We start from the raw sequence: 21767 nt of genomic DNA on the forward strand, positions 1-21767 counted from the left end.
TAATCATGGATTGTGGAAAATAATGAACAGATATTATACACACCAAAGTTGAACTAGCACAGTGGCAAAGGATGTAATGCATCTGTGAGGTTGGTGTCTGGTCTAGAGTTTGGATTGTGCTGAATAATATTACTATTCTTCAAGCTTGAAAGTAGATCTTCTTATCTCAGGCTTTTTTCTTTTTTTCTTCATGGAAGTTACCTTAGTGTAAGAATGGTGATTTTCTTAGTGAACAATGAACATTAAATTATTTGCTGTACCTGCAATTAATGCGATTAGTGATTGATGTGTTGCAGGTAACTTCTTATTTTCATTAAGACCTAAATTTTCAGATGGCTCAATAAATTCTAAGAATTCACTTTCAGTGGAGTGGTCAGATGATTTTAAAGGTGGAAAGGCAGTTCGTCTCTCTGGAATTCTCGATCAATTAAGCTATAGAGTCCAAAAGGCTTTATTTGTTGGATCCATGAAATGTTCCTTCAGCACAGCATGTTGTATTCTCAAATCTAATGGTGCACATGTTTCAAGCATGTATTTTCTGATTCAGAGCATTGGAAGAGATGTGCCTGTTATACAACCTGATAAATCAAGGGATCATCTTAGAAATAGTGATTCACCAGTTGCGTTACAAGAGCAAAAGGAAATTTTTCTTCTTCCTACCATAAAGGTGTCCAATTTATTGCACTCAGAGATACATGTACTTTTGAGTGAAAGGGGTAAGAACAGAAATTTCATGGGATGGCAATATTTTTTAGTTCACAAGTTACTTGACTCTAAACTTTTTTTTTTTTGTAATCTTGTGCAGATGTATGTACAACTAATGGCTATAACATTGGGAGCCAAGCAACCATATCGAATTGTTCAACAGTTGATTTTTATGTTAATCCTGCCATTATATTCTTTACTATTACTTTAACTGATTTTAATACAAGCTGCAAACCAGTGAATAGTGGTGATTGGATCAAGAAGTTATTAAAGAAGAAAAGTGCTGTCCATTATCTGGATATTGATCTGGATTTTGGTGGTGGAAAGTATTTTGCTTCCTTAAGACTGTCTCGCGGGGACAGGGGCATATTAGAGGTTTCTATGCTCTAGCCATATTAGCTTTTAGTATTTATTTGATATTTTTAGAGTCAAAAGTGCATAAACCATAAGTGGGAATGCTACCTTCTAGTTGTTTGCAGTTTTACAGACTATATAAGTTAAAACAGAAATATTTGCTAATTATTTCAACTTTCTTAATTGGCTTGGTTTAACATCTTGCTGGAAATCTAATGCTGATATTTATTTGCAGGCTGCTATTTTTACATCATATTCCCTGAAGAATGATACTGATTTTTCCCTTTATTTATTTCCACCTAATAAGAAGCCTCTGTCAAGGTAGTCACTTCATCTGAGATTAGTTAAACTTTTTGAGCATTGCTCTAGAACTCTGAAATTTTGATAGCTGTAAATATATGCAGGGATGAAGCAGAGAATTTTAGTTCCAGCATCTCTCCGGAATTAGGATTACTTTTGCATCCAAAGAAGATTGGATCATGGTTCTTAAAGTAAGATCTTTTCTTTATTCAACAACAATATGAATTTTTGAATTCCATCTTTCCCCATATGATGCTAAAATTTGCCTGATTTTATAGGTATCCCAATTTCATGTAATAGGCATCTTATGTACTCTGTGTTGCCAGATCTAACAAGGTGCAGGTCAAATTGTTAAAAGATTCTGCATCAGAGCTATTGCTAGACTTGGATTCATTATCAGGCCTTACAGAGATAAGCTTGGAAGTAAATGAAGGATCTGGAGTCATATCTATTACAAAGCTTGGGGTGTCTGTGGGGCCGCTTTCACATGAAGTAGTTTTGCCATCTCAAATAGTGACTATGGTCCCACGTTACATTGTTCGAAATGAATCAGAGGAAAGTATCATTGTCCGTCAATGTTATTTACAGGTGTACTCTACATTTATTAACAATAAGTTTACTTCTCTTTTGGCTCATATCTCTGTAAATTTGTATGATGTCTGTTAACCTCCCCGCCTCCCCTTTTTTCTCTTTGAAGGATGACATGGAAGGCATCCGCATTAGCAGTAAGCAGGAAATAACACTACTGCTGCAGAATGGAATTAGCAAGGGGAGAGAGTTCAATATATTTGAGAATTTTATTAGAAAGCACAGAAATGCTAATCTTGACTCATTAAAATATATCCGGTTTCAACTGGATGAGCCTGAACTCAGTTGGTCAGGACCAGTAAGTATTGCTTCCTTGGGGCGCTTTTTTGTGAAGTTCAGGAAACAAAAATCAAATCAAACAACAGCTGCAGACACACATATTACAGAATTTGCCGCTGTCTATGTAGTAGAAAAAGGGTCTTCTCTTGTTCTGCACTTCCAGAAACCGCCAGACATCAGTCTACCATATCGGATTGAAAATGACTTGCGGGATGTAGCTATAACTTTCTACCAACAGGCAAGCTATTATTCCATTTTCCCTAGTCATCTTCAAATTGGAATTTTCTTCTGTAAGTTTATTTTCTTTTTCCTTTTTCCTTTTTTCTTTTTCAATAATCACCTGAGAATTTGACAGGGGTCATCAGAGCAAGAGGTTCTAGAATCTGGGTGTAGTGTGGATTATGTTTGGGATGATTTGACTCTACCGCATAAACTGGTTGTCCTAATCGGTGGTACTCACTGATCCCTTGTTGGATTGTTTAATTTAACTTTTTGCATAGCAATTCAGTTCAAAATGAATGTTAGAAAGCTTCTTTGGTATTTTCTGTTCTCAATCAACATGGTGGAGAGCAACCTTACCTTTTGAACACTATGCATGCATATATAGATGCTCAAACACACAAAAATTGTAGTGTGTGTATGTCTATATGCATGTATATCCTCTTTGGTTTCATATATGGAGTTGGCTCAGAACAGGGGAACTATGGTCTGCTATAGTAGACATAGGAAACTCAGAGTTCTCTTTGTTTATCTTAAATTGCAATAATATTAATAATTTATGACAAATCTGTATTGATGTTTCTGTTGTGGAATAAGAAAGAAAGGAAGCTGAAGAACAGCTCTCTTCTTTGATTGATAATGCTTGAGAATCTATTAACACCTCAATCTGATTATTTGCAATTTCTTTTAGTGTTCAACAATGTGATAAAGCTTATAGAGTTTCATATCTGTTGGATGATAAATCTTATGTAATCATTCAAAGCTTACTACCATAGTCTGTGAGTTCTGGCTACTTGTTCAGTGGGCCCATGCAATTTACCACCATTTACACGTCTATGTAGGTTTTTCTATTAAAAGACAACCTAAATCAGGCTTTTCCACACTTTTCAAATGCCATTCACTTTGGAAATAAAATTTCATGGAACTTAAAAATTAAACAGTGTGTGTGTTTGTGTGTGTGTAATGTTCTTGGATATATGTTTAGGAAATCTATTTGGATAAATGTGTGTGATGTTCTTGCAAAGCTGACCAGTTAACGATTCTCTAGAGACAATTATATTGGAGTATAATGCCTCTTCTTCTTCTTCTTCTTCTTCTTTTTGTTTTTTTTTTTTTTTTTTTGCATTAAATGGATCAAGATTTGATCACTTGTCATGGTTCTACCTATATCATGTGGACCTAGGTATGCCACTTGAGCGTAGGTATGTGTATAGGGGTTAGGTTCATCTAGCCTTTCAATATGAAGACCTGAAAATATTTATAGATTGTCAAAAGTCTCTAATTTCCTCTTTTATACCTTGTGGTTACATGAAGTATTGAGGTAGCATGGCATGCTACCACACTAGTTTTAAGAATACATAAATAAAGGTCATACACAGTGCACAAGGCTCCTGTCTGTGAGGGGTGGTTGACAGTTAACCTTACCCCAAATTTTGGAGAGCCTGCTTCCTAGAATTCAACACATGACACCTCACTTGCGTGGAGGGAACTTGCCATTACACCAAGGTCTGACTTCTCTTAGACTGTACATGTAATGCACAATGTATAGTACTTGAGCTTTGGAATTCCTGACTAACAAGGAAGATGTCTCTTCCTTCCTTTTGTTTGAGATGTTGATGAATCATGATGTTGTTGTTTGTGATACTTCCCATGCCGTTGTTTGAGATGGGTGCAACACATTTAGAATTGTCCAAATAATATAGGCATGTATTATTTATAGTCAGATTCAGGTTCAATAATTGCATCGTAATTTGGATTGTAAAAGTAGATTAGCATAACTGGATATTCTGGTTTTTCTTGTAGGTAGTCTTCAATTACGTGAGATTAACTTGGATAAGGTGCGTGCATGGAAGTCTTTCCACAAACTGTGGCAACACAGAGGATTGGCATCTAATTCTGGAGATCAGAGAATTAATAATGGTGAAGTTACTGGCATGAAGATGGTAAAGGTGGGGTTTGAAGTATATGCAGATGGTCTCACACGGGTTTTACGAATTTTTGAGATATCCAGTAGTCACAAGGGAGACACGGTGCTTAAATCACATTCAAAGATTCAACTAAGAATTTCCCATTTGGCAATCCACCTACTTGAATGTAGAAAACAGGTCAGTCCATTTCCCTGTGATTGATATTGTAAACTCAAGCTTATATTGTTTGCAATATTCAAGGGACTCATTTATTATTAGATATTTATTTCTTTTAGTAATAAAAATTTAAATACATGCACAACTTGTCATATGTCACCTCCACTTCTTGTCCTCATGTCCAGCCAATCAAAAGGGAATAAGGATTCTTGATGCATCTTCTTTACTATAAAATTCTGAATATATATGGTATGGTTTTAACCACATCTATATATTTCACCAAAAACAAATAAAAAACATCTATATAGAAAATACTGCTGAGAGGATGATACTTCTGTCGAAAATTTTTGTAGCATGAATGACTAAGTGGATAGCACTTGACAATTGGGAATGATGTCCCCCTGCTCATGCAATTGTATCCAAAGTTGCTCAATAATTTTATCATATCACTTCAAAGCCATAGCAGCTACAGTATTATATTTTGAACAGTGTGCTCTGTTGTGCAGAGTACATGCTACAATGACATAATTTCATTTTGATGGACAGCTTTCAATTTATGGTCTTTATCTAATATGTTATAATCTTCTGAAGGATGGAGATGAGAGTGAGACGTCAGTTAATTCACCAATCTTAATTATGAGGCTTGGGAAAATCAATATGGATTCTGTATTTACTGATCAGCATAAATATAACCAGATCAGTTTACAGGTAATGATTCCATATGCTTGATGCCTTCAAAAGAGTCATTGATCCATCAGTCTATTCTTTCCAGATTGTGTTAAGTGTTACAAGAATTCTTGGGTAATTATTTCCATCAGATTTTGTTACTTATAGTGCCTTTGTTGTATTTAATCCAGTCCTTGAATTTGGAGGAGAAGTGGGTAGGAGCTCCTTTTGCAGCAATGCTTCGTAGACATCTGAAGGACTATAGTGAGCCAAATGATTGTGTACTCAAAATAGTCTTTGTCCTGCTTTCTTCCAGTTCCAATGTTACGCAAGTGAAATACTCATCTATAGTTTTGCAGGTAAAAATCAGGAAGTGGATGCTAATCTTTTCCCTGTATTTCATAAAGCTTATCTGTTGCTTTTTTTTTTCTTTTTTCTTTTTTCTATTTGCACTTGGATTCTTTGACAATTAGTTATAAGCGTGTGAGAAACTCTCATAACCAATGTTATGGAATAGATTTGATAGCACAATATCCATGTGTAATTGACTGTGCTAGCCTCTGATTTTCTTTGTTGGTGTCACACAGCCAGTTGATTTGAACCTTGATGAGGAGACATTAATGAGAATTGCGCCATTTTGGAGAAAATCTCTCAGTGACTCTAAATCTCAGAGTCGGCAGTTTTACTTTGATCATTTTGAGATCCACCCAATAAAGGTTTGATGCCTTTTCTTGTTCTCTCCACCTCTCTGACATTATAATAGACTTCACCCACCTTAAATTAATAGAAATATGACCTGTATTTGTATCTGTTTCTATAGATTTTTGCAACTTTTATTCTTGGGGAATCATACTCAAGTTATAGCTCAGCTCAGGAGACTCTAAGGTCTTTACTGCATAGCGTGGTAAAGGTATGTCAGGCATGCTTTTAAAAGGCTTGATATTTTTCATGCTTAAATGTTTGATACGGTATCTACACGGTCATTTTATAAGTTCATTCTTAAACTCATCTGTTTTTCCTCATTTTTAAAATTCTGTAGGTCCCTTCCCTAAAGAATAAGGTTGTAGAGCTCAATGGAGTCCTGGTTACGCATGCTCTGATAACAATGCGTGAATTATGTATTAGATGTGCACGACATTATTCATGGTAAGCCTATCATTTATCTTTATTTTTTTCTTTTCTTTTTTGATTCACATATTAAGCCATAAATTGATATGATTGTCCAGGTATGGCATGAGGGCCATCTATATTGCAAAAGGAAGCTCATTGCTTCCACCAGATTTTGTGTCTATGTTTGATGACTTGGCTTCATCCTCTCTTGATATTTTTTTTGATCCTTCCCGTGGGTTGAGGAATCTTCCAGGTCTGACTTTAGGTACTCTTTCTCTGCTTTATGTTAATTTACTGATCCTTTTTTTATTTTTTTTTCGGGTAGGGTATTGTTTAAGTTCCCCTTTTGTACTTGTTCCTTTCATCATTGTGGTGAATTAATAAGATCCCAGATAATTATTTGAACTTTATAGGCACTTTTAAATGAAATTTAATACTATAATTCATCATTATTTTCTTTGGTGTTTGCATGTCTGCTTTGGTCCAACTGTTTGGTGGCAATTGTTGTGAGTGTGTGTGTAGTGGGACACTGGGCGAGAAGTAAAGGTGCAGGGGGTGGGGGTGAGGACATGTTCTAGGGTCAACGATTAGCCCACTAAAGAAGAGTTGAGAATTTGGACCTGATTGTTAGGTAAAGTACAGATTGTTCTCACTTTGTCTCACCTGCAAGAAGCTTGTGGATGTTTTTGGGATTTGTTGAGTGGTGCTCACTAAAGTGGTGCTTTATCTGGGTTTTGCAGTGCAGGGAGTCTTTATTTTCTTTTTGTAAATATTATGTCAGGAACTTGAATTGTTTTCTGTTGAGAGTCTGAGTGATAATAAATAAAAGGCCATGAGTCAGTATATTGGAAACAATATTTTCTAGCTCCAATATTCTGACCTGCTACGAAGCATGAAGACAAAAAAAATTCACTGCAACAAGTTTGCCAAAAGTAAGATACGTACAACAGGGATAATCTAATAAATTTCTTATTGAAAATGCCAACATTGTTAAAAATATTTACTTATATGGTGTAATAGATTAGTCATGCTAACATCCAGTTATGAATTTCTTTCCTAGCTTTTTGAGTAACTAGTAAGTTACTCGTGCGATGCATGGATAATGTTGTATTGTTTTTATAAGATGGTTTTGGAGAATGTTGTATATGCATTATAACATAATTGTTATAGAACTTTATTAGTAATGAGTTCATTATAAAAAACAACAATTATAAATTGCACACATATCCATTATAATTATGGGAAAAAGAAAAAAAAAACAATTTTGGAGGAATATTATAGAATAAAAGTTGATATAGAATGTGTCTTATTCTTTCTCCTTAATACTAAAACAAAATAAACATCTTAAACACCCATAATCAATCACATCATTTACAAAACCCTTAAATCCACAACGTCCGACTTTAACATCAAAATCGTAACTGCCGTTGTCACTCAATATAAAATGTAAGCTCCCCTTTTTTGGTTGTAGCCAACTCATACGGGTTAGGATTAGATGAAAAAATAAAGTTAGAGCTAGGTAGGTGTTGTCGAAAGATTGAAGGTAAATGACATCGTTTTTGGTTTGTGTATTTAACATGGGATGACATGAAGGACTATGGGTAGGTATATATAAAGGGGTAAAAGTGCAAGAGGTGAAAATGGTGAATTAAAATGCAAAGAGTTTTGTCTATATGTATGAGGGATGAAAAGTCTTGAAACATTGAACAGAAGGATACAAAAAATATTTATTTTTTAATTAGAAAAGTTTTGAAACATTGAACCAAATGAAACAATATTTAATTTGTTCTTATTTTTGATGTGGTACTTGAGAATATTTCAATTCTTTTTGCAAAAAATGCGCTACTTGGCAAAACCTTAGACTTTTCCATATGAGGTCTTTGCTTTTATACATATATATATATATATATATATATATATATTGATTTTAGTTATTATCTATGAAGCACGGGTGCGGCGTTTGGGCCGCCGCACCCGCGTCGGACGCGGCGACGCGCAGGCGACGCCGCTGCCTGCGCGTCCGTGCCGCGTCCAGCAATAAAAAATAATTTTTTTCGGCGCGATTCGCGCCAATACGGCGCCGATTCGGCCCGAATCGGGTGAAATCGGTCCGGCCGAAATCGGCCGATATCGGCCGATACCGGCCGAAATTCAAAAAAAAAAAAAAAAAAAAACAAAAACAGGTGTGTATGGCTGAAAAAAAAAAAAAAAAAAAAAAAAAAAAGGTGCAAACGCACCGTTTGGAAAAAAACCAAGACCCAACCCTCTCCCTCTTCATTTTTCTTGAGCCTCTCTTCCACTCTCTACCTTCACTCTTCAGCTAGGCTCTCTCCTATTCTTTGTATTCTAGTTATTATTTACCATTGCTCTTAAATTTGGTATATATTTATATAATGTGAAAAAAGTATGTTTAGCAATATATTAAAAATATAAATAAAAATATTTTTAATAATTTTTTAATCGCCGCACCCCGCCGCACCCGCACTCTACTTTTTCAAAAATTGCCGAGTCCCGCACCCGCACCCGAATCCCGAAACGCACCCGTGCTTCATAGGTTATTATTGTACTATCCGTTGGCTGAGATAAAGTGAATAGTTCTGCAAGCAACTCAAAAATACATGGCCGTTTTGACTTTCTGTTTTGTACATGTGTACTTAAACATGAAATGCCATATAATTGCTTGTAGTGTTTCAGATATCCCTGTCAGACACTAAGGCTCCCTTAATGCTTTCTCTTCCGTTTTAATTGTGAAGGCCTAGTTGTAATATCTGTTTGCTGCTTTGGCTTTTGAGGGCAGGTACATTTAAATTCATAAGTAAATGTATTGATGGGAAAGGATTCTCTGGGACAAAACGATACTTTGGTGATCTTGAAAAAACTGTAAGTCTTGTATTATTTAGTTTGTGGATATGTTTGCTTCTGTGCTTCTGCACTCACTAAAACTATAAAATTGGTGGCTTTGTAGTTGAGAACAGCAGGATCTAATGTACTCTTTGCTGCTCTCACTGAAATATCAGACTCTGTTCTGAAGGGAGCAGAAGCAAGTGGTTTTAATGGAATGGTACAAATAACTTCTCAACTTTTGGTACCACTAGTGCATTTTTCGGTGTTTTGATTTCTATAGCTATTACTGGAATTTTTAGCATTAATATTTTTTTGCCTATTTTGAAGGTAGGTGGCTTTCACCAGGGAATTTTGAAACTGGCTATGGAGCCATCCTTGTTGGGAACTGCCTTGATGGAAGGTGGTCCAGATCGAAAGATCAAACTTGATAACAGCCCTGGGGCGGACGAGGTAAAATCTGATATATTTACTCTGATGAGAGAATTAATGTGCCATTGCTCCATTTTTCATTACTGTAGATGATTGAATTTTTCTTTTCTTTTTATTTTATTTTATATTGTTTTAATTTCTTGATTTGGTTATTTATATATTTTGTGTAATTGTATGAATTGAGATGAAGTTGCTTTCTTACCGCATTGATGCCTTTAGTGCTAAATATCATTGACATATTCTTTCTTTGCGATTAACATGTTGCACCATTGAAAGCTTGGGACATGTTTGACATTGTGGCTTGTGTTTTTTGACTGAATTGATGGATATTCTTTATTTTCTTTAAAAATGGCACTCAACCTAGGGAATTATTAACGATATTTCTGGGGAAAGACCATGGGAACCCTATCATCAAACCCAAGACAAGAAGGCAGCCCGATTATTATAAAACATTAAGACACATCTTTTGCCACATCATGCAACACAATTGAGAATTATTTTTTGTGTATGTATGTTCTATATCTACAGGCAGCTCATTATCCTTTGCATTTTTTATAAGTCTATTGCTGAAATCAATTACTAATTGTTGCTTTAATTACTGCAGCTATACATAGAAGGATACCTGCAAGCTATGTTGGATACCTTGTATAGACAAGAATATCTTAGAGTCAAAGTCATTGACAATCAGGTAATTTATTGACCAGGTTGCAGAAAAATTATATTGAATATTTATAATAGCTGTTAGTAACCCTAAATTCCTCACCCTTCATCTTCCTTATAACAATTAAATCTTAATCATCAAATTTCATTAAAAGTCGCATTCTAGTCACATGACTTTCTAAGAGGATGTCTAGTCACTTCACAAGTTTACACAAAAAGGATGTCTAGAGTACTTTAGACCATTTTCCTATTTTGTTGGAGGGTGGGAGTCAACGAAGAGGTAGAATTCCTTTTTGTTTTGAAAATATATGGTTGAGGGTGGAAAATTTTGTTGACAAAGTGAAGAAGTGGTGGGCATCCTATTTGTTCCAAGCAACCCCAAGTTTTGTACTAGCTAAGAAGTTGGCTGCCTTGAAGTTGGATTTAAAAAAGTGGAATGAGACGGAGTTTGGCAATGTCACATATAAAAAACAGGACCTTTGCAGCAAAGTGAATGTTTTGGATGCTAAAGAGGAGACACATAGCTTATCAGTTGAGAAGTTAGAACAAGCTAATCTTCGTATAGATATTGAAAAGTTGACTCTTTTGGACGAGATTAGTTGGAGACAAAGTCTAGGGTGTTGTTCTTGAAGGAAGGGAACGCCAATACCAGATTCTTTCATAGAATGGTTAATTCTAAAAGAAAAAATAATGGTATTGAAAGCCTAATGGTGAATGGTACCTTGTCGTCGGATCAGGGTATAATTGCAGACTACATTGCTTATTTTTTCATGAATTTGTACTCTGAGCAGCAGGTTGAGCTACCATTTCCAGATGTGTTGGTTTTTTCAATGATATTTGGCGATAATGCGGATTGGCTAGAGAGACCTTTTGAAGAGGCAGAAATTTTTGATGTTGTTCAGAGTTTTCATGGTGACAAATCTCTTGGACCAGATGGCTTCCCAATGGCTTTTTTCCAAGCTTGCTGGGGGATTATTAAAGCTGATCTTATGGCCGTATTTCATCATTTTTTTTGTGAAGGGTCAGTTTGAGAAGAGTTTAAATGCAACTTTTATTACTCTCATCCATAAAAAGCATGTAGCAAGTGAGATTAAGGATTTTCGGCCCATTAGTCTGGTTGGGGGGGTTTATAAAATTATTGCTAAAGTCTTGGCTAACCGACTCCGCACGATTACAGGGGATATAATCTCAGCATCTCAAAATGCTTTTGTAAGGGACAAACAGATCCTTGACCTTGTTCTTGTTGCTAATGAATGTCTTGACAGTAGATTGAAGTCTGGGGTGCTGGGGCTGATTTGTAAGCTGGATGTTTAGAAGGCTCTTGACCATGTAAACTGGTGTTTTCTTTTGCAGATGTTAGAAAGAAGTGGGTTCTCTGCCAAATGGAGACAATGGATCTTCTTTTGTCTATCTACAGTCTGTTTCTCCATCTTGATAATGGCTCTCCTTGTGGATTTTTTGGTAGTTCCAGAGGTTTGAGATAAGGTGACCCGTTATCTCCATTGTTGTTTGTTTTGGTGATGGAGGCTCTTGGAAGAATGTTGGATAAAGCAGTTCATGAAGGATGCATGTCAGGATTTAGTGCGGGTAACTTGGAGGGAAGATCCTTGGCGGTGTCTCATCTCCTTTTTGCAGATGACACTCTAATTTTTTGTGAGGCTGGTCTAGAACAGATTTTGATGCTTCGTATGATTCTTATATGGTTTGAGGCGGTGTCGGGTCTAAAGATAAACCTGGGCAAGTTAGAATTGGTTCTGGCTGGGGTAGTCCATAATATTGACCTATTGCTGATTGTTCTTGGTTGCGAGCAGGGTTCTCTTCCAATGAAATATCTAGGTCTTCCTTTGGGGGCTAAATTCAAGGATAAGACTATATGGAATCTAATTCTGGAGAAAATGGAGAGGAGATTGGTAGGTTGGAAACGCTTATATGTATCCAAGGGAGGTAGAGCCACCCTAATCAAAAGCACCCTATCTAATTTACCCACTTATATTCTATCTTTATTTCTTATACCTGCTAGTGTGGCTAACCGAATTCAGAGGCTTCAGTGGAATTTCTTATGGGGCAGTTTTGGAGATGAACCTAAAATTCATTTGGTTAAATGGGCTATTTTTTGTGCTCCTATTTCTTTGGGTGGCTTAGGGATAAGGAAGATAAGACTTTTCAATGAAACTTTACTTGGGAAGTGGCTATAGAGATTTGGGATTGAGAAGGATGCCCTTTGGAGACAAGTGATAGAGAGATTTTGCAAGAATAAGAAGGTCAGTGTGGCTGAGCCTATGAAGTCCTCCAATGGTGTCCTTTTTTGGGATGTGAGATTCTTTAAGGGTGTGCATACTCGGGAATTAGAGGCTATGCCAAACTTCATGGAAACCATATATGGTTCTTCAATAAGGGGGTTTGGTGAGGATAAAATGTGTTGGATACCTAGCAAAGATAAGGGGTTCATGGTTAATGATTATTATAGAATTTTAGTTGGCAATACTATCTATGATTTTCTTTGGAAAGGTATTTGGAAGTAGAAGATTCCCTCTAAAGTAACTTTCTTTGTTTGAACTGTTGCCTTAGGGAAATGCTTGATGATTGATAATTTACGAAAAAAGAAAGTGTGGATTTTGGATTGGTGTTACATGTGCAAGAGAAATGGTGAATTGGTTGACCATCTCTTCCTTCATTGTCCTATTGCTATGGATCTATGGTCTATGGTTCTGGGTTTATTTGGAGTAACTTGGGTTATGCCACGTACTGTTTTGGGGCTATTAGGGTGTTGGCAAGGCAGTTTTGGTCGTCATCGAAATGGTTATATTTGGTCCATCGTTCCTTGTTGCTTAATGTGGTGTCTTTGGAGGGAGAGAAATAGTATATGTTTTGAAGATATTGAGCAATCTATTCCGGACCTTAAGCTATTCTTTTTTAGAACTTTAGTGGATTGGTTGTTCGCTTTGCAAAAACAATCATTCCCTTCTTTTATTGATTTCCTAGACTCTTGCAATTTTTGAATTTGATTTCTTGACCCCTTGTACACTGCCTGTGTACTAGGGCGTCCCTTTTTTATATCAATAAAACTTATTACTTATCAAAAAAGACTTTCTAAGAGCATTCGCACTAGTTGGTGCAAATTTTTTTGTCTATTTTAGCATAAAAACTTACTTTTTCTATTTTACACAACCACTTTTCAAAACACCTTACATTAGATTATTTATTTTATACTACATTTCATTAAAATACTATTTATATGTTTGGAGAGATGAGGTACAGAGAGGAGAGTAAGGGGAAGAGAGTGAGAGTGAGAGTGAGAGTGAGAGTGAGAGAGAGAGACCAGATTTGAGGTGAGAGAAATAAGAATACAATATACAATACAAATGAATAGTAACCGTGTAAATATACACAATTACTGCAGCAACAATAGATATTTACACAATTTTAACTGAACTGATGTGAGCAGTTTTTGGGCTTAAATGTGTAAATTTGAAACATTTTTTATGAAACGCATACCGGTGGGAATGCTCTAAAAAGCTAAAGACATAATAATAAACAAAACATAACATAGACTAACAAAGACTATTCTTGTAATAGTTGGCGGGCTAGACAACATGGACTAATGGACCTTCTTTGTTTTGGCCTAGATACTCCTGTATCACTATTTATAGTTTCTAAGAATATCACATTTATTTGTTTAGGTTTTCCTAAAAAACCTACCTCCAAATAGTTCTCTCATTGAGGAGATCATTGATCATGTGAAGGCATTCCTTATTAGCAAGGCATTGTTAAAGGGAGATTCTTCTACAACTTCTCGACCCTTGCGTCATCTTCGAGGAGAAAAGGTAAGTGTGTCCATTCATTTAGTGTGTCTCTTTTCCTTTCCACTTTTTGTAAATTTATTGTGTGTTTCATGAGTAGGAATGTTATTTCAGAAATGAATTTCTTATGATAACTAATGATGATCGAGCACATCACTAGTTCATATCAAAATATTTTGTAAAAGAATTATCTTTATTGTTCATGCATAATACTTCATTAGGTATTTTTATATTTGAAAATTGGTTATATTACATGTTATTAAAAGAGAGAATATGTGAATTATTGTGATTGATATAATTTAATATAAGAATATATTGTTTGAATGAATTGATAAATATTTTATTATTTTGGTAAAGTTAAATGCATATTTATTTTCTATATTTTGATTGCATGTATTATTAAATTTGCTTTTGTGTTTTGCTAGGTTTTGTTTTAATTATTGCTAAAACAACTAAACTTGAGCAGAAATTTCATATTTCAAATCAGTTTTTTTTTTTTTTGGTAATATAAATCTTAGAAAAATTACCATATAAATTACAAAGATCCTTGTATATTAGTGGCATTGCCTAAAAGGTCCCAAATTTAAATCCTCCCTTTCAACTTATTGTGAGCAAACAAAGAAAAAAAAAATAACAATATAAATTCTCCTTTTATATTAATAATTAATGCAACACCAATAAAATTAGCACTTGAAAATGAATGCATGTACCTCATTACACATTGCAATAAATTAATATTTTATCATTAAAAAAAACTAATATTTTTTGTTCAATAGAAAAGAATACTAAAAATATTTAAACAAATGATTAAAAGCTTTGCTGAAGGTGGAAGGCTAAACAAAGAGTATTTTATTTGCTTCTTAAAGAATGCATTAGATGGCAAAACCTTAGGTTGTTGCAGCTTGGAATAAAATGCGTGGAACAAAAATATTAGTTGGGAACTTTGCATAATATATAATAAAATATTTTTATTTTGAAGATTTATCAACCAACACATTATTTTACATACTTGATATTTACACGTTGGCAAATGGCAAGCCATTTATTGTGTACAATATGATTATTTTGAGATTTTTTTTGCTATGTAAGATGTGTATCCTGCTAGGTGGTTGCCCAAAACTTTTATTAAAATTTAAATACTAAGGAAATAAAATTATTTATTGTGGAATATAAATAAATAATTCATTTAATTCTTTGCTTAAATGGAAGGTTAAATGAACCAATTCATTAATACACTTGCTTAGGTGGAATGTCAAATGAATAGTACCATCTCTCTTTTAAAGAAGAGTGACACGTGGCACTAATTTAAAGATGAGATTAAAGGATAGATAAAAATTTTCTCATAGAATGCACCAGATGGCTGAATCTCATTTTTTATCACATAAGGTCTAGTTGATGTTCCGCACAATGCGTGTGTATGCTATAAGTTTATTTTGAAAGATTTGATAAAAAAAAATATTTTTATGACCAATTTTATAATACTCATTAAGTATTATAATATTTGAGGAATAAGCTTCAATTATTTACATGTCATACCACCGCACTTCTTAAACGAGTTGGTACCTCTCTTAGCACAAAGTTCTTGGGGCTAGGGTTCAACCTATGGGCATCATAGCTAGTAATAGTATTTCTAACCATTATCAAAATGAATAAATAAATAACTTACATGTCATTAGAAAATGGAAAAATGAAAATTTTCAAAACTAATATAATTTAGAATAGGAACATATTGTAATATTGTTTGCGCAAATTGTCAAATATTTAATTACTTTTCTAACTGAAGAACATAATTATTCTTTTTATATTCTTGATTGTGTTAAATTGTTTTTGTTGGATCTTAAAATTTGTTTTATTCTCTAAGACTGCATCACATGGTATAACCTTATTAGAGGGATTAAGATAACAATCTTTAAGCATAGTGGACTAAAATGAAAATTCACCAAACTTATAGGGTGTAAATTGTATTTTTGCATATATATGTATGTGTGTGTGTGTGTGTGTGTGATGGAGAGAGGCTACAAATTCTTTGAAACTTATGAATACATTGAAATAATTGTATTTGCTAATTAATACTTTAACTTAAAAGCTAAACTTTGATGAAGTGGAAGCCTAAAGAAAAGAATGTTATAGAAGCTAAACTTTGATTAAGCTAAACTCATGCTCTCCCACATGAGGTCTCTTTAATGTTGGGCTATGTGGAGCCTTAATTTGGATTATGACCCAACCTAATATAAAAGTGTGGGTTTTGATGGGAGATTTTCTAAGGCATAGCCCATGGAGACTCCTTAATACCATTGTTTCAAATTAGGGTTTGTTGATTTATTTGAGAGAGAAAAACTGTACTATTACATATTGTATTTTTTACTAAAAATAGTGAAACCACTGCAACTCTGTAAACATAGGCAAATTGCTGAACCACGTAATTTATTGTGTTGTGTGATTGCCTTGTGTGTTGTGTTATTTTTCTATTCATTTTCGCCTCGCCTCTCACAGATCTGGGAATTCATTTAAATTCCCAACACTTAATAAGGAGATATAGGGAGAAATAGGGTTTGAATCCCATTTCCTCAAATTGTTGTAACAATGGAATTATCCCAAAAAAAAATCCTGCATCAAGTTGTGTGACAATACCTTTTTAAATGTATAGGTCATGTGATGGGTCTAGTAGCAAAAACTTTTTTATATAAACAATTTTTTTTTTTAATAGTCATTGTATTATGAATCATTTTGAGTTAGATTTGTTGGTATTTTTTCAAATGTCTCTTTAGTGGCTAAATTTCTGACATAGAAGAGAAAATGTAGTGTAACCCATTATGGTTATTGCACTTTGGACATCAACTGTTCTGTTGGTGACCTGTGTCTATGTATATGTTGATCACCTTATATCTTACTTCTTTTGTGTGCCTGTAGATTTTAAATTTGTGATTAGAACTGAAATATTATTCAACATGTTGGTGATCAATGTACACACAAGTTCACCTCTAAATCAATTTGAAATAATTCAGCAATGGAATTTTTTACCGCAGGAATGGAAAATTGGACCAACGGTGCTGACATTGTGTGAACACCTATTTGTGAGTTTTGCAATCCGTGCACTGAGAAAGCAAGCTAATAAGTATATAGCCAACATCAAGTGGAAGAGAGAATCAGATGATGATAATCAAAAAGCAGTTGTCCTTGCAAAGCCCAAAGCGGACAAACACAGGTTAAAATTTATCTGGAAATGGGGGATTGGCAAGTTTGTATTGTCAGGCATTGTGGCATATGTTGATGGAAGGTTATGTCGTAGCATACCTAATCCAGTAGCACGACGGATTGTGAGTGGATTTTTGTTGAGTTTTCTTGACAACAATAGCAAAGAATGATCTATTTGTGTATATCTTTGTACCCTGAATGTATATATTCAAGCTTTTATATGGCTGACACACAAAAGCTTGCTGCACATGCTCTTCCTTTTGCCCAATATTGTGTTTTCCTTGGTCTTCTCTTTGTTTTTTTTTTTTTTTATTAATTGATGCTAAAATAAAGCAAAACTAAATTAAGATAAGCACATGCTAAAAGCAGAATATTGTGAGGAATAGCCTATTGAACGTGTACACTAATCTTCCCAAGGATTAATCTGAAATGTAGCATTTGTTCCAATGCTTTGTACACGGCTTCCTTATCCTTAAACTTTTTCTTGTGAATCCCAGCAATTCGCTCTAATGCAATTTAGTGTCGAAGCTAAATATGAAATACATGGATAACACAACTCTTCTACAAATCTAGTTCTACAAGAATTTTAGGTTTACATTCTAATCTGTTCCAATACCTAGCCAATTATATGTGGACTCAGATTTGACAAGGAAAGCAATAAAAACACCCACAACCTACCATCTAAAATTCTGAAGAATTACATAATATAAAAAATTATCATCTGCTCAATCAATTAATTTGCATCATTCTCCTCTGGTCAGGAAAAACTTGTCTTTAAGTTTTGGTAGCAATCTTCCATAATCTATTGGGACCTCAATTAATTTTCTCCACCAGTTCCTGCATTATTGCCTTACGTGCACCAAGAAATAGCTCCTAAGCCTTAATTTGCCAATAAAAACTTCTGCATAACAGAGCTGATAACTCTTCTTCAATTCTTAATATGAAAATGTCACAAAGAAGAATTACTACTTCTTCAATCCTTAATATGAACATGTCACAGAGAATAATTACGACCACTCATACAACTTTGTTCTAGAAAAGAGCTCACTCATCCTTTCATCTCTTGAATCTTTCCAAATTGAGTCTTTCTCTACAAATTCTTCCCAAACACGATCAAATCTTGCCTTCATTGTTACAAAAATAAATTCCTCATGATTCGATGTTATGCCAATTGAGGAACTATTTAAAATCACATATGTTCAAATGAAATCGTCCACCCTCACCAAAATTGTTCTCTTTGGAACTTCACTAAAAAAAACGAGGTTATTCAACTTGACATGTTTATGTGAACTTTTCACATCTATGAGAACACTTTAAGATTTCCATCAAACACTTACTGTACATAACCCTCACGTATGGTTCCTAAATTATACAAAGAACTTTTCTACAACATATATTCATCATCGTTGGAATACTCATCGTAGATTGATGGTGAATCCAAATTAACAAATGAAGATTCATATGGTAATTTCAAGGTTAATTGACACCCAAATTCTCCTCTTCCTCTACATTATGCAGATTCATATGGTAATATCAAGGTTAATTGACAACAACTAAGATAGGGAGCTGCTACCTTCATCTACTAAACTTCGATGAATTCTGAATAGTTCTTTTCATTCTAATACATTTACATTTTGATTAAACTAGATCTTATGTTATCAGATAAAAATATTTTCTTACATTGATTCTTCAACAAAAATGATTTGCTTGCCTCCAAATGACTAAGCCCAAAAGGAAAATCTCAATTCATCAAGCATTTTGATACAATCAAATCGAAAGCCCCAATGGCCCCATATTTTAGGAGCCTAAATTATGTGATTGAATAAATTCTCCGAAGTGCACCTCTAGATGGCATTGCATTCACATGCAACCTCGTTGTATTGAATGTATTCATACATATAGTCTGCAATGAATAATTCTTAGATACTTTCGGAGCAAGAAGAATGATACTCCCTCCTCTCATATTCATGGTGAGATCCACTCATTAAATTCATGGTAGGGTCCATCATGAATCCAAGAAGAGAGAATACTATTTTTCTATACTCCGAGAATACCAAAGAATTTTCCGTCTACGATAGCATACCTTCTTCCATGTGCTCTCATTTGTAGTCTGTTAAGAACTTGGATTTGCTATGATACCAACTGGTGCGGTATAAGTGTGTAAAACCTGGATCTGAAACACATGAATATCACAACTCTCTTACCAAGATATATAAGAACTTTAGCCTAGCAGCTACTAGCCGGGCAAGGGAAAATAGAAACTTTCTCTCAAATATTTTATTAAAATTCAACAACAAAAAATATCATTTTCGTTATGGTGCTGTAGATCTATATAAAGACACCATAACGTTATTATCAAGTAAAAAAATATTTTAAAGAGATCCTAGCTCATACCTTACAATGTGGACTCTAATTTGACTAAGAAAACACTAAAAAGACATGAAATTTAGCAATAACAACTTAAAATATGGGGGAATTTATTTATTTTAGGTAAAAACCTATAGTTTAATTTTATCCAACCCCATACCGTCAAACGTGTTTTTTCAAACCTTACACTAGCATTATTGAGCCGAACACCTGAAATTATGAAACACTTGTGACCATAAGTGGGGTGTTTGGCCCAATAATGAAAGTATGAGGTTTGAAGAGGTACATCTAAAAATATGAGATTTAATTTGTCACAAGGATAAAATTATAGGCTGTTTTTTGAACTATACCCTAAAATATAAAAGTTTGATCAACCAATATGTATCACGACTTATCAAATAGATTATTTTTGTTTTGCTCAGTATTTCTGCATAGCCATAAGAGAAAATTTCAATCATACCCGGACCCCGGTTGAACCGCATATGATTCTTCTATCTCAAGCTTTAATTTATTCCGCGTCACCAACTAAGCCATAGAGGAGTCAGGTCACCAAGGTCTAAAGTGGCTTCCACCATATGACCTGTGACAAAAGTAACTCTAATAATAGCTTAATGAGTGTTGATGTACACTAGAAAACCCAACCCAACTCCTCATCATTAGGGATAATGGTGAATTTGCCTAATATCTCTCACAAATGAGGGAATCTAAAATTATGCCCATGAAGGAGGCAATTATGCCCCTTATCATAGGCCATCATGGTCACAATCATAGTTGTCACAATAAGCAATATGTATCGTATCATGTATAAAAAGTTTCGTATCGTAAGGGTGTATAATAAGTTAAGGAAAATAACTACGACACTATGTGTGTCTGTGCCCTATATATAGATAGAGATCCATACCATAAACAAGCATGGAATAAAATCCTAAGAAAGAATATTGTCTTCATGAAAAAGATTATAGACTGAGCATCACCTATAACTCAAACTCAATTCTCATAACTCATTTCTCTAACTCTATTTTTTCACTTATGCCATAAATAACTTGTTTGGTTTCTTTTTTTTTTTTTTTTTTTGTTAAAAGAGTGATTCATTAAACAAACTAACCAACAACAACTCATTCAGGACAAAGCTTGTTAAAATGCATGCCATTAATGTTTTCCCTTAAGGAATCCAACACGTCCACAAAAACATGTGGATGACCTTGTCCTCTTTGTCAAAGCAGATGTTGCTAACTGCATTGCCATAAGAAATACCATTGATGAGTTTTGTAGCCTATCTGGTCAGACGGTGAGTGAAGCTAAGTCCAAGGTTTATTTTTCCCCTAATGTGGATAGAGATAGCAGGGAATCTTTTTGTGATATCCTTGGTTTTTCCTCCATCCCAATGTGACCTTGTTTGGTTTCATATCTTGTTGCATATCACTTCTTTATAACTCAAATTTTTACTTAAAGTGGTGGGGCCTATATCTCTTCTCTATAACTCACACAAAGTGAATTGACCATACACTACCGTGGGCCCCACCAAGGCTAATTATATACAAGAGTGTCATTGAAACCAATAACTCAAAACTCAAAAACATTTAGGGCTTGTTTGGATTGAGCATCATCTATAACTCATAACTCATTATTCAATTCTCATAACTCAAACTCAATTTTCATAACTCATTTCTCTAACTCTATTTTTTCACTCACTCAAACTAAAACTTGTTTGGCTTCATATCTTGGTCTCTATAACTCAAAATTTTGCACAAAGTGGTGGGACCCATTTACTGTGCTGGGTCAAAACGGTAGTTGCCTACCCGCGTCCCTTTTCTCTTTCTTCCGTCACTTTCATTTCTTCATTTCACGCCTCTTTCATTTCTTCATTTTTTTTTTTTTTTACTTTCTTTCTTTCCATTTTCATACAGATTTTCTAGAGAAACTCAAACTCACCATCAAAAGAAAGAAACCTACCAGCAATGTTTGAAATAAATAAATAAATAACCACCATCAAAGAAACCCAAAAAAAAAGCTCCAGCCTCCTCCCACAATTTATACCAACTCCATCCAACCCACTTCCTCACAAACACTAAAAGCTTAGAGCATACATAAACCCCAGTGCCTCACATGTCACCGTGAGACATACCCACCATCCTGTCACGTAGAAGTTGCCCTAATATCATTCTGT

The 21767-nt window shown here is 34.5% G+C and overlaps 1 protein-coding gene across 2 annotated transcripts in view; it reads left to right on the top strand.

Moving 5' to 3' along the window:
• The window catches only part of LOC142623737 (uncharacterized), a 47403-nt gene extending 29888 nt beyond the window's left edge, over nucleotides 1–17515 (top strand). Inside the window, exons 17-36 of one of the 2 annotated variants that reach the window (XM_075797196.1) lie at nucleotides 297–716; nucleotides 806–1080; nucleotides 1295–1380; nucleotides 1464–1550; nucleotides 1686–1947; nucleotides 2057–2464; nucleotides 2582–2678; nucleotides 4249–4550; nucleotides 5121–5237; nucleotides 5387–5554; nucleotides 5783–5911; nucleotides 6016–6105; nucleotides 6235–6341; nucleotides 6422–6570; nucleotides 9103–9185; nucleotides 9271–9366; nucleotides 9477–9599; nucleotides 10183–10266; nucleotides 13919–14062; nucleotides 17065–17515. In XM_075797196.1, coding sequence (XP_075653311.1) covers nucleotides 297–716; nucleotides 806–1080; nucleotides 1295–1380; nucleotides 1464–1550; nucleotides 1686–1947; nucleotides 2057–2464; nucleotides 2582–2678; nucleotides 4249–4550; nucleotides 5121–5237; nucleotides 5387–5554; nucleotides 5783–5911; nucleotides 6016–6105; nucleotides 6235–6341; nucleotides 6422–6570; nucleotides 9103–9185; nucleotides 9271–9366; nucleotides 9477–9599; nucleotides 10183–10266; nucleotides 13919–14062; nucleotides 17065–17403 — 3566 coding nt within the window. In that variant the 3' untranslated portion in view covers nucleotides 17404–17515. The remainder of the gene's footprint in view (nucleotides 1–296; nucleotides 717–805; nucleotides 1081–1294; nucleotides 1381–1463; nucleotides 1551–1685; nucleotides 1948–2056; nucleotides 2465–2581; nucleotides 2679–4248; nucleotides 4551–5120; nucleotides 5238–5386; nucleotides 5555–5782; nucleotides 5912–6015; nucleotides 6106–6234; nucleotides 6342–6421; nucleotides 6571–9102; nucleotides 9186–9270; nucleotides 9367–9476; nucleotides 9600–10182; nucleotides 10267–13918; nucleotides 14063–17064) is intronic. The other variant, XM_075797197.1, reaches the window with a different exon arrangement.
• Nucleotides 17516–21767: the final 4252 nt, after the last annotated feature.

Source organism: Castanea sativa, chromosome 2, assembly GCF_040712315.1.
Source record: "Castanea sativa cultivar Marrone di Chiusa Pesio chromosome 2, ASM4071231v1".
Lineage (NCBI taxonomy): Eukaryota > Viridiplantae > Streptophyta > Magnoliopsida > Fagales > Fagaceae > Castanea > Castanea sativa.